General features: G+C 39.7%; 1 protein-coding gene across 1 annotated transcript; it reads right to left on the bottom strand.

Moving 5' to 3' along the window:
• Window positions 1-97: 97 nt before the first annotated feature.
• Window positions 98-27,812, bottom strand: MYOM3 (myomesin 3). The gene is made up of 36 exons (XM_035904043.1): window positions 27,706-27,812; window positions 27,479-27,553; window positions 26,640-26,799; window positions 26,246-26,403; window positions 25,063-25,158; window positions 24,342-24,430; window positions 21,226-21,270; window positions 20,873-21,013; window positions 19,732-19,893; window positions 19,307-19,448; window positions 19,015-19,214; window positions 18,644-18,697; window positions 18,200-18,327; window positions 17,390-17,573; window positions 16,334-16,508; window positions 15,592-15,713; window positions 14,749-14,936; window positions 14,466-14,592; window positions 13,805-13,983; window positions 13,614-13,728; window positions 11,832-11,988; window positions 11,338-11,447; window positions 10,816-10,860; window positions 10,548-10,684; window positions 8,775-8,919; window positions 7,280-7,339; window positions 6,235-6,302; window positions 5,832-5,942; window positions 4,741-4,828; window positions 3,622-3,660; window positions 2,983-3,088; window positions 1,993-2,165; window positions 1,370-1,388; window positions 1,239-1,261; window positions 1,093-1,148; window positions 98-361 (listed from the first exon to the last, which is right to left on the bottom strand). The coding sequence occupies exons 1-36, from the start codon at window positions 27,810-27,812 to the stop codon at window positions 98-100; spliced, it is 4,248 nt and encodes a 1,415-aa protein (XP_035759936.1).

Below are 27,812 nucleotides of genomic sequence, written 5' to 3'. Positions count from 1 at the left end.
ACTATAAGGAATCTGAAGGAGTTAAATTCCTTTTAAATACAATGAGACATAATTGACTAATTAATTTAGGCTTTTTCATTATAATCCCACCTGGGACTTACTCTTCTTCCACTCCTATTGGTATCTCTCCATGTTTATAGACACTGATAGTAACCTGCCCAGTTTCAGAACCATACTTATTCTTGACATAGATGCTGTATTTTCCTGTGTCTTCATTGCAGACTTTCTCTATGGTAATTGTGACAACTGACCCCTTCACATCCATTTTGTAACGATCTTTAAAGACGATAACCTTCTCATTTTTGAACCAAGTGATTTCTGGGTAAGGATCTCCAGATATACAGCAAGTTAAACACAGGGTCTATTGTAAAACAGATAGCAGAAATAGATTATAAAGATATAAATAAGCAAGGAAATTAAGTTGATGAGAAATTAAGAAAAATAAAAATAATTCTCTTAGATTTTCAACAGGTAAGATTCCAGGCCTGTCCACTCCTTTTCCTGATCCATTCCTTTTCCTGATATCCTCCAGTATAAACAGCATTAACCTGACTGACTTCACTAGGCCTGACTCATATTTGTGCTACTGTCTTTTTATAGCTTTCTTACAGTGTAAAGTGACACTTAAATAGGCACATGGTGAATTTGCAATTACTTTACAGGATTTTTATTCTGCCTGTGTACCAATAAAGGGTGACTCAGAAATGTACTCAGTAAGTTATATGATGGGGAAATCAGGTCTAGCACTTAAAGGCCTTAGTCTAATCCTATGAAATAGGAAGACAACAGAAAGGATCTGGCTGTGAAACAGACCTAGGATGCAGTAATATCTGAAATGGGCAAAAGAGAGATTCTGTGCCACAAAGAGCACCTATATGTGCTGCAGCACGTGCATGTTTGGAAGCACCATCAACAATACAGGGGGCTGATACAGGTATTGTGGAGGGTACCGCTTTACACCTTTGCCAATTGCAGTAGCTCAGAAAAGCTCCTGGGAACATGTGGGAGGGGAAAACAAGTCGTTTTCTCCCCATCAGTTATTCTTCTGTGTCTGTGCAAGGGCCAATTATACGAGCGGTTACTCAATATTACCTTGTCCTCCATGATGGTGGCAACGTCAGGCAGTCCTTGAACAACTCTGGCACGATCTGGGAATGAACAAATACGACCTTTTAGTTTTACTTATCAGTGTACCACTTGGCTTTGTTTCCCAGGAGGAAAGAAGTTAATTTACTTACGCTTTTCTGCTACTGCTGCTTCCCTGAAAGTGAGAGATATAAAATGTTAGTGGTTTTATTTATTAGGCATTGTATTCTTAATACAGGATATGACAATCAAAATAGATTTAGCTGTGAAAACAGGAACTTACTTCAGCCTTCTGTGCTCAGCTTTTTTTTGCTGTTTATTTCATTCGACTTAGTATATTTAACATAATGCATCAGTGTTGGAATTGCAGGTATTTGCACACAGATATGTATAGTTATCATCTAGATGGTATCCGTAGCTGTCTTAAGGAGAGATGAATCTATTTATATACTACTGAAATTAAGTGGGGTCTAGTATTCTCTTTCCAAAAAGAAGTCTAGAGGAGGAAAAAACCTCCCAATTTTGAACAGTTTGGAAAAGTCTTTGTAAACCTGAAGCCACATTCTCTTTTCCAAGATGCCACTGTAAGCTGTGTTGGCCTATGGAGGAATCTGATACATCCCAGGAGCAGCTGCCCTCTCACTTACGCTTTCCCCAGGAGTGCCTTATGCTATGGCAGCAAGGTTCCCTAAAGGCTTCAATCCTTTCTGCTGCACATTTCTCCCATCCCTATGTTTCCTTTGACTTCTGTGGGCACTTGACTGTCCTTAACCCAATTTTATAGTGAGCTGTCATGGAACTGTGGCTCCAGCTCAAGTAAAGAAGGGAGGAATCACTGCCCATGGTTGGAAGGAATCTTGGAAAGCAGCTCAGGCATATCTCATTCCTATGATGGTATTGTTTGACTCAGCTTACCTTGTCCAGACAAGTCAGTTGACAGTTTGCGAGAGTTGTTCCCATCAAATAACTCCAGGGTGTATTTTCCCTTATCTGCATCTGTTGGGTTCAGTATGTGAAGCCAGATCTGATTCATTGTGCTACCAGCTTTCAGTCTGTCACGGCTTTCCAGTTGTTTCTCCCTAAGTAAACAAATGATATAATTTCAACAGTATTTAGTAGAGCTGTATAAATTAGAGTGCTAACTTTTTTTGGACCTATACTGGTTACAGTAAGAGTGGGAGTCAGGACCTCACCGTTAATTCCATGGAGAGTTATGTATTCTGTCGCTTTTGAAAATCTCATGGGGCATCTAGCTGTGCTTTTAGGCAGCTTGCCAAAGCTCTACAAACTCTACAAAAGACTTCTTAGTTCTTATTTAGGAGATTAAATAGGATTTAGATGTTGAATATTTGTAAGTGTTTAGCCCTTCAACGTTACTAAAAATTGGCCTCCTTATGTTCGTGTGTAGGTGGTATCTAATAAAACACTGTTTCTCTATCTTATGAAGACATTATGAGGCTAAATTAGCTAGTGTTTGGAAAGAATTTTGTAATGTTTGGGAATATTTGTTAGTCGGAGTGGGGGAATAGAGTGGTTTTGGGAAATACAAAGTAGTAGAAATAAAGAATTTGAAAAAACCAACAACTTCTTTTCCTGTCTGTAACCAAGGTGGCTGTAAGTGAGCAGTACCTTAAATCCATCATTATTATTCTAGTAAAGACGATCACTTATAAATGTTTCTGCAGTGCTGAGATAAAAATAAAATGACTGCTTATTTTGGAATTCCTAGACATGTTTCAGGATGCAGAGTGAATTGTGGTTTTCAGCCCTTACTCAGACAAATCTACCATTGCCTTAAAAAGCTGCAGACTCAGGCCCAACATGCTTAATTTTGATGATAAACAGTTATAAGCAACAGGACTCCAGAAGCCTTGCAAATATCTTTTGGGGACTTACTTGTGATACCAAGTTGTTTTCATGTAGTCTGTGTAGTACTCCACGTCTGTGTAGATTTTGATGCCTTCTTCAGTAGGCTGAATTTTCAGAGGTGTAGCAGAAAGAGCTAATAGTATAATTGAAAGACTGAAATTGAGGAGGATGTTCAAGAATGCACAATTTTACATGTGACGCAAACAAAATCCCAAGCGACCTATTAATATTTCTCTCTGGAGAATGTGGCTAGATGAAAAAGGGATTGTAATCTACCTCTTGAAGACCCTGGATCTTTTAGCAGCTGGTAGAAAAATGTCAGCATCTCTTCTAGACACTTGGGTCTGGAATACACATCTCATAGATAGAAATAGTACAACTTGGCCAAATTCATATAGCAAGTGATATGACAAGGAGCAGGCTGCTGGCATGTAAAGGTCACAGAATTAATTTGTAAGTGCAGAGGGTTTTATGTCCCTGGTTTATTTACTGACCATCCTCCTTGACAAGTTTCAAGGTGCTTCTAACACGAAAGGAATAGTAAATGGGTGGTATTGCACTTGATCCGAACCTAGGGACAGCTCCTGAGCAGTTTGCTCTGATCGTGGGACCCTCCCTTTCTCCCCCTTCGTTATTACTGTGTCAGCTGATGAGAAAAAGACATACCACTGATCCTACACAGCTCCTTGAGAAGGTCTTCAAAGGCTGCAAAGACATAAAGATTTAAGTGTCTATAAAGAGCATATTTAGCAAATCACATCTGATCTACCAACTTAGTTTCATTATGTTTAGAATGTATTATATCTAGCAGTTATTCATGGTCTTATTCTGTTGCAAAGCTTGCTCAGAATGGAGTTTTTGCCACTGACACGTTTATTTTTAGATGCTGGGCATTTCTTACTAAATTTAGATGCTTCTGTCTTCCTTAGCACTCAATGTGTGCAACAGACTGCCTCACAGAAAGCAGATTTCTGTATCAGGTTTAAAGGATAGATTCCAGATGTCAGGGTAGAATTTAATCTTGGGAAGCAGAATCTTCTGATTGATGCTGTCTTGAAGTGACTGAAACATAACTGAGCTTTTAACTGTGGTGCTTGACAATTTATAATGCGGTCATAGCTTGATAAATGACTAGATATGTAAATGACATTAGAATGTCAGAACTGTATATTTATTTTTCAACTTCCAGAGCATATTCAGAACACTGAAAAGTGAAGCGGGAATCTGCAGTAACATGTAATTGTTTTTCCACTTGATGTTGTCTTTAACAACTATTCTGTCATAATTCAACCTAGAATTTTTTTCACTGGTGGGGGCTGCAGAGTGGAAATGGAAGTTTGTTCTTCTGATGCTTTGGAGGACTGGCTGAACTTCCAGGAGTGAAAAGTTGTCTGTGGATTATCAAATGAAGTACAGTATGGACAGACGCGAAAAAAAAAAAGCTCTGAGATCAGATACAGAGGCGACTTTTGTTCTGTTCATTGGGCTCTGTATAACTCCTGCAGAATAAGAGACCATTTTACATAGTGCATTTTGTCTCCAATCTCACATGAAATATTTGTGATTTTTTAAATGATCAGCATATATATATATATATGCGCTATAGTAGATCAGGAAACTCTTTAAGTTTGACCAGTAACTTTTCATGCAGGTTTTAATAAAAGCATGTAGGTACTATGGTAATTAACAATGTGGTAGAAAGTTATGAAATTTGGTTTTAAAACCAAAATTAATCCCAGGCAGAGGTGTGAATGTGTATTAGAGCCTGATATAAGGTTCTCTTACCTCCTTTTGTGAGATCAAGTTGGGTGTAGTCCTCTCCTCGGTCATCTGAAACAATTGCTTTGTATTGGCCCTCATCTGCTTTGGTTAACTAGAAAATACATACATACATATGTAATATTTATTTAAAAAAAGACAAACACCACCCCCATCCCCAATTTCACGTATCGTTGAAATAGGGCAGGATTTTGAAAAGGGGGAAAAGCTGAGATTTTCTTCTTCCCTCCCAATGATTTTGGCTAGACAGATCAGAAAGGAGGGCAAAAAAGGCAATTTGCCACAGAGTCTCCTTTGAAAGGTTAGAATGTACCCTGGTTCATTATGAACTGATACATTGTCAGTTATGGGGATCTGTATCTCAGCTTTTGCCCTCAGTCTCCCTGTACCACTGTGTGCTAAGGTACAGGTACGCCTGGGTCTTGGTGATGATGAATGCCCACTGCTCCATGTATTTTCCTTGTGTTGCTTTGCCAGTGCTATTGACTTCCAGCCTGCAGTGTTTCTGCTGGTCCTCAGACTTGTGTGAGCAGAGATTCCCATTCACATACATTTATCTACTTGTTTTCTATAGGCGATTTGGCTGTTTGAAATTAAGATGAAAAATCAAACCCAAACAAGATTCATGCAGAGATTGCACTAAAACTCTAATTGCACCATCAAGCTCCCTTTCTTCAGCTGTATCTTCTCTAAGGCAGAATTAAGATTACCAGGGGCATTTTATCAGCTTGTCTGGCCTTTTCTATAGGTCAAGCTGTAAAATTTCGTTCCGTTACTTCTGTAATGAACTCAGTGCCTTTTTTTTTTGTTACTAAAGTTCATCTCCAGAATAGGAAACGAGTCCTGATCAGAAAACCTGGAAAGCCCCCACTTTTCTTTTTAGCCACTCACTGTTAAAAACATCTTTCTAATTCAGATCTGTCTGACTATAGTGTTAAATAGTTTCTTCTTTTGTGCTTTTCTCAGCATTTGTTCAATTTCTTTCATTTAGTGGGCGCTACCCAAAACGCACACTGAATGTTAATAACAACAACCCATATCTTTTGCATTTTCACGTGATCACCAAAGCCTCTGAGTTGCTTTATGGTTTTTTTCACCTTTTTAATACGAAGAGTTCCTATCCCAGTCTGTGGATCAAACACTCCACCTGATCGTGCTTTCTTATTGAAGAACCATTGGAAGCTGGTGTCCTTTCTCAGGTTTGTTGCCTGTTTGAAGTGAACATTTAGAAGTCAAGGTCCCAAATGCATTTTATTTCTGAATGCCTTGATGTCTTTCTAATATGAATCATCACTTGCGTTGGAGAATTGCTGCAGAAACTTCCTTCTTTATGAAAATCTATGTCCAAGATATGCTATCTCTTAACTTTCATTGATCTGTATGATCATGCAAATAAGCATTTGCATGAGCACTGTTCATTCCCTTCCCTTAAAATTCACATCTAAAGTTTAATGCTAAAAGAATTCAGACTGTGCGGTTGCATCACATAGCTGTATGTACCTTGCAAGTAAGGAGTACTTCACAGTTCTCAGTAACCTTCCATTTCAAATTCTCTATAAAATGTGGACCTATAAAAGAAAATAAATGTCTTTTGCAGTGCATTTCCACAGCTCTCAAGTGTTATCTACAGAAATGCCTCCATCTAGTGGTGAATCCCAGCAGTGAGGTCTGCAGGGAATGCTTCACGCTTCTGAGTTTTGCATGCAATAAGCACCACAAATTAGAACATATAATTATTGCTGGTTTTGTAATGTCCTTAGGTAATGTATCTGTGTTGAGGAATCCTATCTCAAAATGTAGTTAGTGATGCTGCCTAACCGGTCCTTCATGACTCTAGTTTGCATCAAGTCAGTGTGGGAGTTTCCCAGGTGAATTGCAGTCGAATAGAAAAGCCATAAACTTTCTGATTTTCGTCCTGATTCTGGGAGGGTAAACTGAGGGACAGGTTACTTTATATACGCTTTAATCTTACACTCTTCATCTCTGAAGACAGGAGACTGGACCTATAGTCTGGTGTGGTATTGCAGTTGTTATTAAGTGAGTATTTTTATCCCCATTAGAAGGGGATCACCTTTCCAGATGTAGTACTTTTTTCTCTGAACCTGTTTTATAAACTTCCTTATTCATGAATATAAGATGGGGCATAAAATGAAAGTGGAATGCATGGTTCTTTTTAAACTTATCTGGAGAATCCTGTTTTCTACAAGGAAAGTGAGTGGATCTTAATTACATGGTATATATTCAGATTGGACAATATTCAGAATTCACAAATGTTCAGTGTTGCAGCACTGATGCAGAAGATCTGTACCAAGGACTGTGGCTAGCATGGCTAAAACTATTCGGATAAAATATTTTGATTTTTAAGAGCAGGGCAGAGTATCTTAAAATAAGGAATCTTACCCTAGTATATTAATCAGCTTAAATAGTGCACTTTAAGAAGATGATAAAGAAAAGTACTTAGAGCACTCAATGAAATAGCTTTGCTCAGGTTTTGCCATCCTGTTGGCATAGTTCTGGTGAGTCATTCACCTTCAGCTTATCTTACCCTGCTTTTTCTTCCATTCTCTCCGTTTTGCTTCAGCTTCCTCTGCGACTTTAGCAAAACCTATAAGAACAGCAATGGTCAAAGTCAACAACCCCTGCCATTTCTCAGTGTAACACCTTAGAAATTTCTGATCACGAAAGGTACTATCATTAGAGCTGTGATATTTGTTTATAAGACATCTCTAGTGCACGAGTTACTTGGGAGAAGAGACCGAACCCCCCCAGCTCTCCCCTCCTGTCAGGCAGTTGTAGGGAGTGATAAAGTCTCCCCTCAGCCTCCTCTTCTCCAGTCTAAACAACCCCAGTTCCCTCAGATACTCCTCATAAGACTTGTGCTCTTCACCAGCTTTGTTGCCTTTCTTTGGACACGCTCCAACACCTCAATGTCCTTCTTGAACCAAGGGGCTCAAAACTGAATACAGTATTTGAGGTGCAGCCTCACCAGTGCTGAGTACTCCATACATTTAATCATAATTCTCTTTGGGATAGGGAGAGTGGTGGTTAATTATTCCAATTATCAAATTATGAATCAAGTGCAAGGGTAATCCTTATTTCTGTGGGTAAAAAAGAAAGCACTATTAGTTCATTTTAATGATAGCTACTTGGTAATGTTGCATATGGTTGTTGTGACCCAAGGAGAAGGCAGGGAGCATAGAATTTACCTCTGTTTTAGACAACCACATGTAACTTTAGTTATCTCTTACTTCCTTCACTGTCAGTAAAGAAAAATGGGTACTTCTAGAGCACAATTAATCAAGTTTATTTTGTATCCTGAACTTAGCATGTGCTGAATCACTCTGTAAAACTGCCTGTTTCTCTCCACTGGTTGTAAAGCGAGTCAAGTAGACTTGACATTTTATAGACACTTTCCATTCAAAAAGTTTGGAAGTTTAGAAGGTCACCTGAAAGCAAACTGTTTGCAAGAACTGAAAATAGAGAGACACTCGATAGGAAAGTAGTTGCATGAGAATCTTCATATACTAGCATATACAAGGACCCTGTATATTCATCTTTCTTCATTGGACTTGTCCTCAAGTGCAGTTGACACTTGTTTCTTTATTGCATACAGTTTAATGCAATTAACCAGCTGTTAAATACACTGAATTTTCAACCTGATTCTGTCCTGAGGTACATGAATACATGTAATAGCATGTCATACATTTTACTGCCAAGACACAGAGAGTTTGCCATAGCAAGATAATATGTAAAACATTTGGAAGAAATAACTGAGCATTCCACTGGTTATTTTGCTTTAGCAGACCATTTTTATCATCAAGGACCCTATTTATAAGACCAAAAGCTTCAATTTATGTTAAAGAGAAATTCAGAAATTTCTTACATGATTTCTGGACTTCAAATGTGTGCTAAAATAAATATTTGTTCTCCCCATTCCCAGTGTGCCATTATAACTGTCGGAAATACTTTGGGGCTTTAAGTGCCTAGAAAACTTTCCACTGAGCATGGCAGTCTATATTTGATCCTGAATTTCCACTTACATTCATCCACAAGAACCAGGGTGAATTGATTTTTAGCTTTTCCATCTTGCAGCTGGGCTGTGTACATCCCTTTATCGTCATCACAGAAATTCTGGATTATCAGTTCTACGAGACCTTTTCCTTTGACAAAGTTTATTTTATGTGTCTGTGTAAAACAAAGGAAATATGATAAATTGAATAGTTTTTCCACAGGGGAACTGTTCCAAGGTCAGATCTTGGCACAGCGTCTTCTACAACACTCAGACATTACAGTCCTTTTATGTATGTATCCTTATATACTTCCCTCATCTTACAGGAGTAACAAAGCCAATGCACTCTAGTATTCTACACTCTGGGATTCATCTATTATTTGTTTATGTACGTAGGTACAGTAGAATTGCTTACAGCAGAACTTTTCTCTGGGATAAAGTCTCTGTTAAAGCCACATAACACAATGCATTCTTTCTTGCTGGGTATTACAGACTTTTCAGCTTACCAGAATCTGTATGATTTTTAGTATAATAGAAGTGTTGCACTTAATTACACATCTGTGCCTTGTAATTGCATATTTGGGCAACGTCAGTAATATTGCCACCCTCTTGACATCAGGCAAGCACTACTGAACCTTTTATACATACACCCCAAAACCTGCCAGATGCTTAAACATAAATATCATCATTATGCCTTACTGCCTTGTTTGCTCTAAGCAAATATTATCATTACAAAGAGCTTGACAAATACTCTGTAATCCTGCATAACCATGTCAGTTCTTCAGTGCAGAAAAGACAGTTCTTAGAATAGACAAAGCCTTCAATAAATTTGCTACACATTGCTTTAAAGAACCCCAACATTGCAGCAACAGCTCTGAAATTCTTTGGCCTAGTCCTATCCCTTTGTTATATCTGTTCTTTTTGTTATCTTGGCATTGCTACACTGCATTTAACTGTCAGGCAAATGATTTATATTGTTCTTCATTCTCAACTGTTCTCCCCTCTGGTCCTGTCATTCCAAATACTGTTAAAATGTTATAATGTTAACTGGATATGGGAATACAAGGAAGAGGCCTGAACACTTTTTAAAATATATCAAAAAGTTGGAGTGCACTCTAACACACAATGCAGTGTTATTTCCAGTGCCTCAGACTGAGAAATAAATCACTTTCATCTGCTCTTAGAATTAATGAGGTTTATCTGTATTCAGTTCAAAGAGATAGGGTGGAAAGCTTGCAGCTTTGCTTGGTAAAGCAGAAGAAAAATACCCTGTCTGGTCGTGAGAGATGAAATAAGTCGAGTTAGCTAATCCAAGACAAAGCTGTCTGTCCTGCACAGGTGCATTTGTAGTATCCGATGAGTTATGCATGGCTGAGGTTTGTGGTCAGAAAATCCGCTTATAAAAGGGAGGTCTCTGCTGCGGCAGAATTGTCAGAGGCAGCCTCTCAGGAGCAGGGGGATAACAGGAAAGCTGGATAAGGAGGGGACACTATCTGAGTGTTACCACTGAAGGTTTTGCTGGCCATAGCACAGAGGAATATTACACTGTCTTGAACGAACAGCATTGGTGATGCAGCCTTGCTTGATACTAGGACTGGACAGCTTGAGAATCAGACAGTTGGCTTTCTGCTTATGCACAGTGGAAAACCAAGCCCTAGAGTCTTCCAAAAACACACACCAAAATATCTGATGGGAATTTAGAAAACGGGGAATGTACCCATTTGCTCTATCTCCCTGTTCAGCCGGGAGAAAGTAAGTCAGAATTCAAACCAAACCAAAGCAAACAAAACAGAACAAAACATACTGGAGTACTTGTAAGCTCTTTGTCATTGAAGATTAAATGCAGCTCTGCATTTGGTGACAGCTTTTCAACCTCCAACCACAGCCGCACTTCTCCTTTTTCCAGAACGTCAATGTTCCATCCAGATATCAGCTTGATCACTGGAAAACAAAGAGAACCATGGAGGTGAATTCATAGGCAAACCACAGAATTTGCCTCAACCAGGGTTATGCCAGGGTTCCCCTCTCAGAGTCCATACATACGGTAGTGGCTTCTGCCTGGTTCAACTTACATGGGTTCCTGATTTCATGGCTACGTTTTAATAACCTGTCCAGATCTGAAATGCAAAGAATAACAAGACATTTAGATTAGTACGACTAGGCCAAAATGAATTCATTATGTTAATGTAATTTAATTTGTTAATTTTGTCAAGAAGAAGACATAAGTACAAAACATTTGATAGCAGGGAGGACTAGAAAAGGTTGTGAAGATAATTCTTAGTTATGTCTGAATAAAATGTTGGTTGTATCAATTCAAGAAACACATTAAAGAAGTTTTAAGTCACTGTGATAGTGTAGCTGTGTGTGAAATCTGAACCGTAATGGAAAAATGACCTTCCAGGAGCATGGAATCTTTTCTTAGGGGACTGTAAAAGAAACTGCCCTTGAGCCTTCAAGGAATGGGAAACATCTTTCTAATGATGCCACTATCATTATCACTTAGTATTCCTCTACGAGAAACTTTACTCTTAACGCCTAATATTAGAAAATTACAGCACATTAGATTTTTGTCCTTGTCAATTATTAGTTTTTACCTTCTTTTGTTAAAGTGCAGCTGGCAGAGATATCATCATCTACATCTGTGACCTCCACTGAATATATACCCAGATCCTTTTCTGATGGGTCTTTCAGTTTAAGCTTAGATCTTAAACATAAAAATAATAAAAATTACATTTTCCTCAAAAAATATGCCTTCTGTAACAGAATGCAGTATTGATATACCCGGAACATCAAATATACCACTCATTGTCATTTATATGTAACACTGAGGAAAAAGGCGAAAACATGAGCAATATGATGGCTGATGCCTCCCTTTTGTGGCCTGAATATTGCACTGAATGCCCCATTTCATGGACACCAGAGCTGAGAATCAGGTACAGAGATTTGCAGAAGTTCAGTTGTGTACATTTATTCTAGCTGAATATTGGAAGGAGAGGGAAACGCTTGGCTTCACATTTTGCTCAGTGTTCAATGTGTTCTTTATTTGACAGTCCACAATTAATTTTCTCAGTGTGCATTATATACTCACTTATTGCCTTTCTCTTCAGTCTCAACTCTGTCAGCATCTGGTGGTCCTTCATAGTCCTTTGACCAGATAAATTCAGAGTCATCATTCTTTTCAGGAGCTTCAAAAGCCATATAAATGAAACCCTCTTCATCAACCCCAAGTTCAATTTCATTTGTGCCTGTATGAGGAAAAAACCCATAAAATATTCCTTACCAAAACAGATCAAAGCTTAGCATCTGGACATCTAACTCCATAGGGCCAGCAGGCAGGATCCTTCACAGAGTGTAACTAGACTACCTTCAGTCAATTCAGAAGGCCATTCTGACCTACCTGAGCTGAGGAGCTGACCTCTTATTCCTATTTAGATGTACTATTAACAGATTTTTAGTGCAACCTGGCAATGTCACTTTTCTCTAGCAAAATATACATTTCCCCTGTTACAGTCAAATAACCATATTGCAGTGGGTGAATTGCTTGTAAATAGCACTTTAGCGTGGGCGTGAGAAGATTGGCTCCAGGCTGTCGTGCCATACTGTTTCCTTGCAAACAGCTTTTCAGTATCTATGTGTAGCAAACCTCACCTTTTGGATCCCAACGGCTTCACAGCAAGTGACTTTTCACCAACGAAGTGGTAGAAGAGCTATTCCTATGGTTCACTGCTTGTCATTACTTTCCTATGATGCATACATTGCACCTTGAAACTGTGCTGCTCTTCCTACAACTTCTCCTATACGTTTGCTGCTCCTACATTACTGTTCCTTTTTGTATATCACCCATGTTCCCTTAGCAGGATCATAGGTATTACTCCCATGGTCTCAATATCATCTTCCCTAAACTGAAAAACTTAAATTCTTGACCGATCTTATTTATGGTTGAACTACCTAGAGAGGGTCATTTGGGAGACATTTAGAAATGTTTTGAATACTTATCCCCAAGGTCAGCATTAGTGGATGTTATTTTTGGTTACAGAGGTTGTTTGTTTTCTCTTTCTCCCATGTATTCTTCCCTGAACCTGCAGTAACAGTGTCAGCAGTTTCCCTGTTTTAGCTCAATTTTCAGTATATTTGATTTTTGAGCCAAATGGAAAATAGGAGAGTAGGAGGAGTTTTATTTAAAATATGTAAGACATGATCTTTTCAATGAGCCACTAGTTTCTTTTACAACTACTGCAGTGAAGTATACTTCCATGCATAAAAAGAAATTTAATTCAGACAATTACGACAGCACTTATAAATGTTTAATGGAACTCTAGAAAGCTCTTTCTTCTTTTATGTACTCCAGTATATGTTTGATAAAGTACAAATCATGAGACTTCTTTCAGTAATTGCATTTGTTCTCAAATATCTGCCGCACTCTGGAACTAGGATCAGGTATAAAAACACAGCAAATTTTCAAGTTAAAAAAAAATCTGTTTCTGAGATATGTCAGGAGGAGAGAAAGAATGTTACAATTCTGTTTTGAAGTATTCTCTTCTCTACAACTTCAGTGCCTTAAAACATAGTGACACAAAAGATAAGATCAATCTTGGTACCTCTCCCAAATTTTTTTCATGCATTTCCTTATTTACCCTGGGAACAGCATTTCAGACAGAGGTTGCTTGGACATCTAACTCAAAAAAAAAAAAAAAAAAAGAGCATACAGGTAAAGTAAATTCATTTGGGCAGTTTGATCTGTTAATCTTCATTTTGACTGTGGTTCTTTCTTGCTATGAAACATGTGGCTGAGGTTTCATAAAGCAGTTTTTTACCAGAATCATCACAGTATTGATAGACTTGCACAATCTCATCACTTTTGGTTTCATACCGGGTTTGGTTTTAGCCACCACAGGGTCCGAGGGGAGTGAAGGGGGTCCAATTCCAGCCTTGTTCAGTGCTCTTACTCGGAAAATATAGCATTTCCCTGTCTCCAGATCTGAAACCTGCAGGAAAAAATGACAGGAATTAACACAAGACTAAATGAGAAGCAACACTTGGATACTAAGTGCATATACAGACCTTCATATGGGTGGTGGCTATGGACTGCTTATTTATTTGTTTCCATTCCTCTGACCCTTCTTCGCACATGTCTACATAATACCCTGTAACTGGACCTGCTCCTGTGTACAGTGGTGCTTCCCAGTGTAGCCTCAGGGATGAGTCTCTTACTTCAGTGCACTTCACATCATAAGGAGGGCCTGTTCAAAGAAGGGTAGGCTGTCACATAGTAACATTAAAAACTGCAACCGGGTGCACTTTGTTTGAGTTTGAGATCAGAAAGCAGAGAGTTTTGAGGTAAGAAGCGAATAGTGGGTCCATAGGAGATGCTTTCTATGCTAATTAACTGTAAAGGTAGGATATAGAAAAAAGCATGCATCAGCTGGTTAAATGTTACTTGCTTTGGTGTAATATACAAAGATTTTAAGATATTAGAACCAGATTCTTCATTCTCTGGAAACATTATTAAAAATACCTGCATGCTCTATCCATGTAATGCAGGAATAATAGCCTGCGTCTGAATCGGAACTTCCTTAGAAGTGTTCGTGTGCTTTTCTGTACTGGGAGCCACCCTTATACAGACCTATAGTTTTCAGAAGTCCCTTGGATTCACAGAAGAATGGGGAGATAACTAGAATACCTGGTAATATTTTTCTGGCTGTTGTTTTTACACAAGAGATACCTGGTTCCGGCATTGTCCATTCCTCACATCTGAACAAGTCACTGGGTTCAGATACTTCCCCAACACCAGCCATGTTCACTGCGCAGGCACGGAATTCGTACAGGTGACCTTCCTCAAGGTTTCTGACCTTTGGGTTCAGAAGTGCAAACAGATTACAGCCTGCATGGTTGTAGTCTTGTGAGGGTAGGAGGGGAGTTCTAGCGTAGAAAACAGCTCAACCCTTGTTACAGCTGGGGTTCCCACTGTGCTTAAAGAAGGACAGTGTTATATCTGAAATGAATACCGTGTAAACTCGTTGAGGAACTGGCTGAGTATTGACTTCATGCCAATCTAGTTCAGATGTATCATGCTGATCTAGGAAATAACCCAGAATCTTTGTTCCTCCCTTGCGCTTCGGGGGTTTCCAGCCGATGGTCATGTCAGCCTTCCCACAATTTAGAAGAACAAACCCATGTGGTGCTGATGGACAAGCTGTGCGGCAAAGGGAGAGAGAAAATATGGTATTGTTCAGGACAGGTTTGGGATCCAGGGGTCAGGTGTAGGTATGTGGAAATCTCTGTGTGCTCATACCAGATGTGATTCTATTTGTGTTAAGGCCCCCTAATACCACTTTTGCAGTGTAGAAGTATTTGAAAATGACCAGATTCTTATTTGGAAGTCACAGCAAAAGTCAGGGATGTGTCTCAGGGTATTTCTTGCATGTTGCTTTATGGTTTGTCTGACAGAAAAGATGGAAGCAGTGGGTCAATAAAATGGAGAAGATGGAGAGTTAGATACTGGCTAATGTGGTTGGTAGGATTTTGCAATTGCCCTGGAGAAATTCACAATGCTGATTTCAAGATACCAGCATAATTGAGCACTTAAAATGGTCACTTATACCAGTGCCAAATTAATACTGAAAATGTAACACACTGCTAAAGCAAAATGCTAATTAAGTCTGTCCACCCTTGACAAGTATAATTGATGACAGAAGCTGCAGGGTAACAAAAAATCAGTTCCCTGCCGCTTTGCTTTGCTTATCTGCTCAACATTATTACCACTACATGTAATAATAGCTAGGCATGATACATACATTTTTGAGGGATTTAATTTTTGTGTGTATATGCATCTATATGTTACCACTTACCAATAGCTGGCCTTACAACGATAGGATCTGTTTCTGGGGAGCTTTCACTTAGTCCTGCCTCACTGACAGATTTCACACAAAAGACGTATTCTTTTCCAGGCTGCAGCCCAGGAACAGTAAATCTAGGAGAGGAAATTAATATGTTTGTGTTTGACTGTTCAAAGTACAGGCAAGCAGTCTTTAGAACAGACAGCAATACATTTTAATAAGGCATTGTTACTTAGAAAATCATTATTTGCCATTACAAATTAAAGAGCACTGTGTCACATAAAATGGCTACCAATAAATCAGACAGTAAGTGTAGATCAGATAGAGAGGTGTCACACTGCTGGCTGGCATTGCTGGTAGAATAAATAAGACTTTTTACTGGACTTTTTCTGCTTGACATATGACCTGCACAGCTAGAGTGGTATTCTAAATCCTGTGTGTGAGTGACACCAACTTACTCTGCTAGAAAGCAAGCAAAAAAAAAAGGAATGTGGTTCTGCTGGTGCCACAAGGTCTATCTACCTTCTGCAGATCCAGAATCTATGAAGATATACACAGACTTTGCTGTCAGTCTGCCCTTGGATGTAAAAGTGAGACTTTGAGCAATACTTAATTCTAAAAGAGGACGTGATGTTTGTATGCATGTGAAGAGAAGGAAGATCTTTTTTTATCTGAAATATGACTCTGGCCATAAACAGAAGAATCCAAGTTGGCACCCTGACTTCTCTCGGTGGAGTATAATAGCTGAACTCACTCATTACATGTCACGGGCTTATTATTGACAGTTTGCCATTCTTCTGTCCCAGTCTCCCGACAATATATGTAGTAGCCAAGAGGCTCCAGACCATCCTTTAACTTATCCCATTGCAAAACAACAGATGTCTTGGTGTCTCTGAAAGCTAAAACCTGAGATGGTGGAGGCAGAGTAGCTAAAAAAAAGAAAAAACAGAGAAAAACAGGAAGTTTTAAAATTTATTAATTAAAAAAAAAATATTATAAGTGAGTTGGCTTGTTTGATTTCTTCACCTTTTCCAGAGCATCATTTTCAAATTAGAGCAAAGTACCATGGATATTGTCCCAGTCTAGAGCCTACATTTTTATGTTTGAGTTTCCTGTATCTCATATTCCTCTCCCTTACAGCCCTCTGATTTCTGCAGAGTAACACCTACTTAACCTTCTCTGAAGTAGAGGAGAAACAAGACCCATATAGTAACTCTCACGTGACTCCACCATGAAATGGTACCTGCTTCACTCTTGAGAAGAAAGGACAGTATGAATGAACACTAGGGCAGCTTTAATATGGGAGAATATAAAAAAAAAAAAGAAAAAGTGAGTGCTTATCTCTCTGCATAAGGGAAACATGGGCACGAGCCTTTGCATCTCTCACTGCTGTCAGCTCAGTCCAGGAAGAAAACAAAACAAAGCAGCACTTCCAAGACTGCTGTTCTGCCTGAAGCCCCAAAAACGGGCTCCTTCAGCAGCCATATTGTTCCTTCCAACACCAGTCTGTGTAACCACTCTCAGTGCTGGAAGCATACTTGGATTAAACACAGGCTTCAACTGTTTCTTATTTTATTAAATGTAATTCCCCTGTCCTTGCTTGGTTAGATTTACACTGCACTAACCGACGGCAAAGTAATTAAACAAGGATTTAAGGCTTTAAGAGATTTCCTGATATCAAAGCAACTGCTGTGTAATCATATACCATGAAGTTTAAAGGACAGGTGGGGCAGGGGAACCCACACGTTACTTTCATACTACATCTCCTTTTCCATGGCATTAGTGTAGAGCATATTAATGAAATAATTACCCAGTTTTGCTCCAGCAGTTACAGGCTCACTGGGCAGGGATGGCTCACTGATTCCATACTTGTTAACAGATCGCACGCGGAAACGGTATGATTTTCCTTTAACAAGATCAAAGAGTGCAAATCTTGGGGAATTAACTGGCATATCCCGATTAACCATTTGCCAGGAGTTGCTGCCTACAATCGACTGTAATGAAAAAGGTGATGATTTACAACTCATATGGTAACTCCAGCTTAAAACCCTCCTGAGCAATAACAAAGCTGATCTTTGCAGGAAAGTAGTTTTTTTAAACAAACAAACAAAAACCCAAACCAAACCCATAAATTATGTATTTCTTGTTGATACACCCAGATTTTTCTTCCTTGGGAACAGAGGGCCCCTTTGCAGCAGAAATGGTACAGCAGGTGGGAAATGAGTATGTATGAAAGGAGATTGGTAGAAGATGCTAATTAACCAGCAAAATGATTAGCGGGGAATAGGAAAGTGAACTGTTGTGCAGTTCTTTACAGCTTTTCCACACTTAAGGGCCCATAGGGCAGGAACAGTCTTCCTGTTAAAACTCTGCTGCTACTTCTGTGGTGTAAAACTCACTTGTTTATTCTTTGTTAATCATTACTACTTGAGTTGGTGTCAAGAGTCAGGATCATAGCTCAGGTAAACTGTGGAGCTGGAGAGAGGCTGAGCACGCCATTTTTGAGGCTGTAATTCTCCAGTTATCGACACAGTGAATAGCCTTGCCTGTGCTATAGACCATCTGAGAAATAAATCATTCTGTTCTGCAATTTCCCTTCTATGTGATATTATTTTCTTACCTTTTCCACATAATAATTCAGTGGCTCTTTGCCTCTTGGATCTGGTTCGTCCCAGGCTAAAGCCACATAATCTTCTCTGACCTCACTTGCATGAACATTGGTGGGTGGCAAGGGAATTTTAATATGTCCTATGGGAAGTCAGAATAGGCTATGCTTTAGTTACAGTGTGGCAGGAAAAAAAAAGTTCTTTTACAATGAATTATGTTTTCCCACTGTAAAGTAAGATTCTTCAGTATAAAGGAGGAGACTTAAACCCTCTGGGGACATAGAGGCAAACAAAGGCTGTGCTGTTCAGGACCGTTTCTGGTCCTCATGCAGCTTACAATGATGTTTCACCATATATTTTCCTAAGTGTGTTTTCTCCAGTTATGTTATTACATACCTCAGTGCTGCAGAACAACCTTTCCTCTCTGAGAGAATGGCTCAGTGTAAATTTGAACTTACCTTCCAGGTCATCCTTGAAAATTTCTATCGTCCTGCCGTCGTCATATGGAATAACTGCAATGTCAAACAGGGCAATGTTATCCACTAAGAGAAGGTGCTTGGGGTTTGACAAGAAAGACAGAGCCCAGGACTTGGTCATTTATGTGCATAATTATATACATTACATTACATGTACAATGAAATGTCGTAACTGGTATTTTGACCTTTTTCTGTTTAGAATGGTACTAAGGTGGGTTCAGCAAAGGCACAGCATGGCAGTATGTTGCAGTGATATTTGTGAGAGTGGGGAGAATCTTGACAAACTGCATTCAGTTATACCTGAAGACTCACATTGTACTTAAGGAGAAATTTTTCCTGGTTTTAATACAAACCTGTCACTCTCTTGTCCTTGCTGGGGTCATATGTTGTAACTGGATCACTGGTTTTTGACGGATGACTGATGCCCTCTTTATTGACAGCCTTTACTCGGAACTGGTATGTCTGTCCTTCAGCAAGGCCCAAGACAGGGTATCTGCAGGTTTTCACAGGCTTGTCATTGCATGGGACCCAATCCTCTGACCCAGCAACACACCTGAAATGAAACACAGCCCATGGAGTTCCTTCGTGATTTTCCCACAACATGACCATGAGCTTTTTTTGCTCAAAGATGATTAACGTACAGACCTTTCAATATAGTATCCTAGGATTGGACTTCCTCCATTATCACTGGGTGCTACCCAAGAAAGAATCAAGCAGTCTTTATTTACATCATGGCATTTCACGTTGAGTGGGGATCCAGGTGCACCAGCTGTTTCTGCTGCAGCATCTATAGAAACATCAAGTGATAATTGTTAGCTTTTCTCCTTCTCTGTACCAAAATTTGAATTCAATAGCTTAATTTTAAGTGTCTAAGTTCCTACATCCCAGTAATACAAGTCATATTTTATAATACCTAAATCATTACTAAAAATAAGATTTGGACATTTTGATAATTGTATCCATGCACAAAATTGGGAGATGTTTTCTTGTGAATGAGGTTGTGCATTCCATTATGCCAAGGTATTAGGAAAGGAACTTTTATTTTAAGTAGGATAGAATCCTGCTTATACCTCTAACAAACACATAAGTGGTCTGCTCCTTATATCCATCCAGTGAGGGGACACGGATAGTGTAGAATCCCTCATCTTCCTTGTAAGCACATGAAACCGTCAGAGAAGCCTCCCGGTCTTGGTACTTTAGTTGCTGATGTTCAGAGTTCTGCAGCAACTCACCTGTGAAGCATGAGAAGGAAGGGGTAAAGGAACTCCACCTGAACTGGTTGAGTCAGGAGTGGCATATTTCCAAATGCACAAAAAACCACAGAGCAAGATGAGGGATCTGTAAGACGCTTCGGATATTATCATTAAGCCTCACAGTTATAGTCATGGGCTCTGATCCTACTTTGTTGCTATGCCTGTCTGTTCCCTTTGTATGAAATGCAGAGCAAAACACATGGTCCTTGTCCTGAAGAGCTTGCAGTCCAAGTGAAAAGAGTAATAAAATGCAGCTTCAGATGAATTGGCGAGTAAAAGGTACTCTTCACACCAGGTAACTGGATGCTCTGAGGTCTGCCAAATATTCTGCCGGCTGTAACTGAGAATACATTACCACTCAGCATGCAGGACCTTTTGTCTGAGTGATGCTCAAAACCAAGAAAGTGGAATGGCACATACTGTGCATTTGTGTGTATTTTTATGAGATCTGAGATACAAACTCTAGCCAAATTCCCCTCAAATCACTAAAAGTTAATAGACCCTGCTATTTTCACACCTGATTCTGGTAGGAGTGCTGGAATGGCAAGAGCAGTCATTGCTTCTGCTTTCCAAGACTTAATAGCACAGAAAGATTACCAGTTTGGCTAAGATCAACATCCTTGATTTCCAGCAGAACACCACAGAATTTCCAAAAGGTTTTTTCACTAGAGAACCACTGTCTTTTCAAACACCTGGTGCTTTTGTTGTGTAGAACTGAGGCTCTTTTAAACTATTCTTATGAGCAGAAACAAGTCATTACCCCCAAAACATTTTAGTGGTGTCATCCTTTTACAAATGACAAAAACATACAAATTAAATAATAACATCTGTAGCTTGAGAAGGGCTGAGAGCAGCTCAAGAATCCCGAACTCTAATTCTCTTCTGTGAACATTAGATCACAGCTCAGTGGTATATTCATACAGGTATATGTTTATAAATGTAGCTGTTGCATACAAACCATCTCTGAACCAGGTGATATCTCGTTGGTGTTCAAGTAAATCAGAAGAGAAGTAACAGGAGAGGGTGAAAGGCTCCTTTTCTCTTGAAAATAAGGGTTTCAGTGGAAAAGCAAAATCTGCCTCTCTGGCCATAAGGGATCCTATGAAATAAGAGTAAAAGTCAGCATGACAGACTTCCCAGAGCCTGCCTTCTGGTAGTATTTTTATTATCGTATATTTAGAGTTGTACCTGAGCCTTGCACTTTTCACATGCAGCCAGGCTAATAGGAAAAGCTATAGCTCAGAAAAAAAAGAATCAAATTTCTTCAGGCTATAAAAATAAAAGGAATAATAATAACAGTTATTTACTCACTTCTGTATATTTCTGAATCAAATCCTGACTCCTTTCCATAATATTCTGTAAGACAAGAAGAAAATACATTTAGCAAATCTCATGCCAGTGTTCATCTTCCCCTCAAAAACACAGAATGATGCTTAGCAAACTGTGTTTTTCCCTCAAACCAGCTCTTAATGTGAACCTTCAAAGTGTCATCATGTGGTAAAACATTAATTCATTTGACAGCTGATAACCTTCACAAACAACTGAGGGTGCGTCTATGTAGGAAATTGTTCATGTAACTGTACTAGTATAAGCAATACTGCTTTAAATGCTCATGTGCACACGGTTATTCGTAGCTAAGGAAGGTTTTTTTCAGTTTGGCTTTTGGCTTTTTAAGCTGCACTAGGAAAGTTATGCTGAATAAAAGCGTGAATACAGAGCACTATGACTTTTGTTATGTGAGTGTACCAATATGGTACTGTCCAAATTAGAAGCGTGATAATCTAGGATCACCCATAACTGAAATGCTTCAATTATGTCCCTGCTTGGGGACAGAGCATGATAGCTACTTGTTGCCACACACAGCATGGAAATGGAAATAAGAAAGTGTTGGTTCCATAAACATTACTGAAAGTGGAATTTTGGTCAAACCCCTGGATTTAAGCAGCATTCCCAGAGGATGATGTGGGATTTTGGAGGCCTACCGATGACTGGGACTACAAGCTTTAACCAAAAGAAAAGATATTTGTCCTGAGACACTGAGGTAATTCCTGGAGCGGAGGGAAGTGTATCCCCTACCAAATCACTTGTTTCAACAGCCGTGGATTCTTTGGAGGCATCATATGTGAATGCTGGCCTGCTTCACCTGATCTAGCCTGTGAGAACTGCTGGCATCGCAGCAAAAAATGAAATAGTTTGGAGATGAAATCTAAGAACTGATGGACTTAACAGGATGAAATTGAGATACTTTCTTATTTTTATAAGATGCAAGAAATGCACATAAAATAATGCCTGTTTTTTCAATCGTAGAATCATAGAATGTTTTGGGTTGGAAGGGACCCCTAGAGGTCATCTAGTCCAACCCCAGTGAATGAAGCTTGGCAGTAGCAGAGCTCACTCATAAACAAAAGATGAGGACTGAGCGTTAATAGCTGAAGAGGAAAGAAATGGAAACCACAAGAGGCAAAGCACAGCCTCATCCCAGGTCCTGTGAGATCCTCAGTGATGTTGTTAGGGAAAGTGAACTTCTGCTGTAGGAACCACGGATCCCGGCAGCCCTCCCCTGGCATCAAGGGCATTCCAGACAGCGTGGGGACGGGAGAAGAGATGCCATCGGCCTGCCTGGGGGGATGAGGAATGTTTCCAGTGGAGGCAGGATTAAGGCCTTGGTGTAGTCTCTATTTTCAGAATGTTAAATGCAAATAGCAAAAGGAAGAATCATGTTACTGGGATGGCATTAGACAGGGTCAAGGGAGATAGAACGGTGTGGGCCCCTCACCCACAATCACAAGGAACAATGTTTGCAAGCTGTTTGAAACGCTGATTAGGCCTGATGAAGGACAGTTTAATCAGGCACTTAATGGTGAAGAGAGCAGTCCCATCCAAGGTTTTCTCTCATAGACCACAGCTCTTATTCTACCATCATGCCTGCTCTGATCCTAAAGATGCTGACGGGAACTGGGAGGAGTATGTGATTATTGCTATGGATTTTTTTTCAGACAGCTGCTTCTGCTTTATGGGAGAGGCCCAGTTCCTGAGTTCTGGACATACTATAAGAACCTTTATAGAAGAGAAGCATTGCACACTTGGTAACTTTTTCTGTATTTCTGCATTAGGGTAGGGGGAATTTAGGAATCTGGGAGGGCTTGCAAGTGAAGGTTTTCTGGGCTCTTATATATATCCCTTTAGAACTGGTGTGTGCTGCATATTTCCAGATATGCTGAATTTTGACATTGTTTAATTAAAGGATCTGAAACATATCATAAACAATCCACTTCTATTACAATTCTGGAGTCACATTCTTCTGTATGCATATGCATCCCCAGACATTATTCAGATGTGATCAAAATATGGCATGCAAAGAATAAGGATGATAATAACCTAGCCTATGACAGAGCCAAGAATATATTAAAGGACTAACAATAAATATACTAAACTAAAAATGACCCCTTTTGTCTGAAAAAGTAGTTCAAGCTGTCTTTGCAATTCAATCAGTTGAAGAAACCCATCTCTTTGTGATCAGTAAGATGTCCAAAGCAAACCTGTTCCCTTCCTGTTTATCTGTTGCCATTTGAATTACTCCCTCTCTGCCAGTCCAACTGAAACATTTAGTTGTCTACAGTTCTGTGGGTCTATTCTGCTCAGGCTTTTTATGACAAAATTGTTGTTTTTATAGATATGTGTATATATATATATATATATGAAATGTGAACAGCTAAACTATGATACTATGAGACTGCACTGCATATTTCTTAAAGCTTGATATAATTTCCCATTTTAAGTACTGGTAGTTTACTTCCTTCAACCATATGTCTGGATTTGGCTTGGGCAGAATGTGTATCTACGGAGTCTACGCCAGTTATTTTAAGAACAGCACAGATCCAAAGAAGAAAGTCTTGTGTTTGCTCTTGGTAGTTACTGATTTGAGAGAGAAATACGGTAGTCTATGCAATAGTGCACTGAGAGATCCCCTTGACAGCCACAGTACTTGTTAACCAATTTCTTCCTTATCTTTAGAAATGCAGCAGACACTTTGTAAGCCTGTTGTGTATTTAAATGTGTGGCTGTTTCATATCAGTCCAGAAGAAATAAGTACCTAAATTTAGTACAATTTCCGCACAGTGGAAGGACAGCTGTCTCCGTAAGGAATTGGAAAGATTTTGCCTGAGTCCAGAAATGACTGAGAAAGAGAAGCTGTTATATCAGCCATATGCATATTAGTTAGTGGTAGCTAAGGATTATTTTACCCAGTTGTGCTTTCCCCTCACTAATAACTGAGATAAATTCTCCTCTCCTATTAATAGACTATTCACTTCTCTGTTTTTCCGGAGTGCTCGTGTGTTCCTATGATATAATGTATAGCATTGGAAATATTTTGAAGAATGTAAAGAATTTGTAAATTTAAATCCACGGGAACATTTCCTACTTACTCCTGACAAGCACTGTAGCAAATGAATAAGCCTCGCCGTATTGATTCTTAACTTCAACACTATATTCAGCAGAATCTTCCATGGAACATCTGGAAGAAAAACATTTCCCCTCCTTTTAGGTTTCAGTTATTGTTCATACTTCACAGAACAAATTCAGAGGGGTTTCCTGTTAACCACAGAGGTTAGAAGTAGATATTTCCTTTTCACCAAGAAGCTGCTTTTCCTTTCGATTACAAGGATTTCTTAGACTTACTCAATTTTTTCTCTTGATACACAGAAGCAAAACATTTCAAGTAATGAACAAGCAAAAGACCCGTGGAACACTTGGTTCTGCTGATTTATCACATGTATAATTCACAGAGTTGAACTAATGTCATTCTGATTACACTGATCCATCCTAAATCACATTGGTATGTCTGCTTGCGAAGTGCTCTTAATGGGCATGGCCTTACCCTGGATGAGAAAATTTTGGCCATGCCTAAAAAGAGCAAAACCAAGTAAGACTCCACCTTTTTTTTTAAGATTTTTTAAACCTCGTGAACTGCTGTTCAGATTGCTTCCTAATGGCAAAGGTTTAGCTCAGACACGACACACTAAAGTCAAGCAGTGTCAGATTCCAGAAGAATTCTCTTTTTCTGTTTAGCGTACACAAACTGGGAGTTTCAGGAGAGCAGGTCTTATTCAACTGAAAAAACAACTTAGACAAGAACGCATACATTACCTGCTGATGTGCAGGGTCAGCATCCCAAACTTGTTTTTTATCTTGTATTTTCCTGCTGGGGCTAGGCGAGGATCAATTGGGACTCCATTTTTATACCTAGTTGAGCACAAAGGAAACATGCTGCTTAGGAAAGGATGGAGAAATTGACTGCGAAAATTAACACTTTATATCGAAATGAACCACATCAAACTCAACAGAGGTGCAACAGAGCAGAAGAGCAGACACAATTCCCTCTTTTACAGGTCTCCCACATCAATCCAGAACAGCCTTGCAGCTAACCTAGATCCCCTCCCGTAGTCCTGCGTGTGCTTCTTCCCTAGGGCTGTTTGCAGGCTGCCTACGGGCAGCTTAGCATTGGCTTGTTGCTTCCTCCTCAGTTTACGCTCCCTGCTTTGCAGGTTGTGTGAGGGAGTTAGAGCGGATGTCTCTTGCTTCTTTGTGTTCACTGGGGATCTGTGGGAGGTTCATGTTCTCTTTGCTCTTTGAATAATTCAAAGATGTTGTTCTGGAAGGACACAGGACATCAGGAGCTCTGACAGTAGTGGAATTAGCTGCCTACGAGGTCATTACTAATCCAAATGTTTGCATACTTCTGACCTTCCATGAGAGGAATGGTCAATCACTTTAACAAACTGACCAAAGTACACTTTGCAAATTGGTTTTTGAGGTGATCGTTCATTTATTTCCATCCCTCTGTTATTAAAGGTAAAATCTGCAGTCAGGCCCAGTACATAACACTTCCTCTCCTGTGGTTTGGCAAACACACAAAGCTGAGTAAATGAAAGAGTTGGTTTGTATTTTACAAATTGTAGAAGTGATAGCAGTTTGATGCTAAAACTTGCATGGTATCCAGGGTAGCCAAGCTTTGATGGTGTGTATGTGTGCGGTGATTTAGTGCTGGTGATAGATTCTGGTTTCCAAGACTTAAATCCTGAGTTTGCCTGCAGGATGGAGGACAGCACCCATAGGACTGTCCGCTGCCTTCAGGGCCCACTGATTACTTAATGTCTTTACTGGTCCTAACAGTGGAACTGGAGAATTGAAAGTGTTTTCTGTGATTTCTGAAGCTCTCCCTTCCTTCTTTCTATCAGGACACAGATGTTACTCCTTCGGTTGCTTCCTGAAATGCACACAGGCTGTTAGCCACAGGGGCAGCATGAGTCACTGCTATCGATGGACTTACCAAGTAACCTGCGGCGGTGGGGAAGCCAGGACTGTACATGCCAGCTTCACTTCCATCCTCTCCCAGACTGCATGTGCTCTGAGGGGGATCCAGAACATAGGTGGTCTCCCCGAACGCAGCTCAATGTATTCCTTCTCCACCCGTGCCTTTTCTACAGCCTATGACAAGGATAGACTAAATAAAGGCAATAGAAAGGGGTTACGTTCTAACTGCACAAAGTCTTTACAAAGGGACATGTGATAATGCTTCAGTGGCGGGAGTGTAAGGCCTTATTTCTAATGGGTTTGAGGTTGTCCTAACACCTGATTAGGTCTAGTAACCTCTCCCAAATGCTAGTTTTGGCAATTTTAATCCTGTTGGTGTTTCTGCTACCGATAGTGTTGTCTGATCTGACCTTCCTCCGAAGGGCCTTGCGGTCAGCTCTCACTCGCAGCAGTCTGCAGTTCTGAATAACCTCCTTTTCCAACTTTTCCATGTCATTCCCAAACCGAACTCTCTTTTGCCCCCTCTGTTCTAGCTCTAGGATGGCAGCTTCTCTTCTTGTCTTGTAATCCCTGCAACAGAAGATGATAAAAGCCAACAGAAGTTAGGATAATGCTTTTTATTTTATTTTGGTCTTTTTTGTTGGTTTATAGCACATATTTTTGATTAAATCAGAAGTGCTAAGAACAGAAACATCAGCTTGCACGCAGTATGGGCCTGAGCGTCAGGCAGTTATGCCTCCTAGGAACGAGCAGTGCTGACGTGAAATACAGCACTTCAACGGCACAAGAAGGGCATCCACTATATGACCACTTTTAATCCCAGGCGGGGAACTGGGAGAAAGATTAAAGGGAGGAGGGGTGTTGCTAACTACTTAGGTTGTTCATTCATCACAGAAGGATGGACAGCAAGATCATTGCCAAGATTTTGTAGGGAAGAGGGGTAGTTCCATCTGTTACCATTAATTTATTAATCTGACTCTGTTTTCCACTTATTTCTATGAAACCTGGTTTCTCTTAAGCCCTTGCTTGTGAGCAGGGCAGTATTACTCATTATCACAGGTACCAAGGCGATACAATTTTGTTTCCTGCATTTTAGTTGACATTGGTGTTTTCTTTTTAAAGGGTGAACCTCTTGATGGAACCTGCTCTTTTTGCTTCCAACAAAATGAGTTGGAAACTGTCACCCTTGTGTACAAAGGGGATGTTGCATACAATGGTTGTATTTGAGTTATAATGATTTCTGACTTACTGTGGTATTTCGGAGGTCAAGGCAAGGGCAGCTGCTATCGATAACTCTGAAAGGCTGAAAGTCTCTTCTTCCTCACTTCCAGAAGCAGACACACATGAAAGAATCCAGACAAGGTTCCATAATTTCATAAACTCAAAATTCAACAAATGTGTGAACGCTCAGTGCCAAGTGTATAAAGTCCTGTCTGGACCTGATTTACACGGCGTATCCCTAACTCTGTGGCTTACCTGGTTTTGAACTTTTTCTTTCTAGTCGTGGAGGTCATTTGCAAGCTCTGTTGCCTCTCCTCCTTTTGCTCCTCCTCTCTGTGGTGGAAGAAGGCTCGGGTTCCCAT

This window comes from Egretta garzetta, unplaced genomic scaffold (genome assembly GCF_000687185.1).
Source record: "Egretta garzetta isolate BGI_Z169 unplaced genomic scaffold, ASM68718v1 scaffold101, whole genome shotgun sequence".
NCBI lineage: Eukaryota > Metazoa > Chordata > Aves > Pelecaniformes > Ardeidae > Egretta > Egretta garzetta.
Note: the sequence above shows the minus strand (reverse complement) of the source record. Positions and strands in the feature narration are given on the sequence as shown.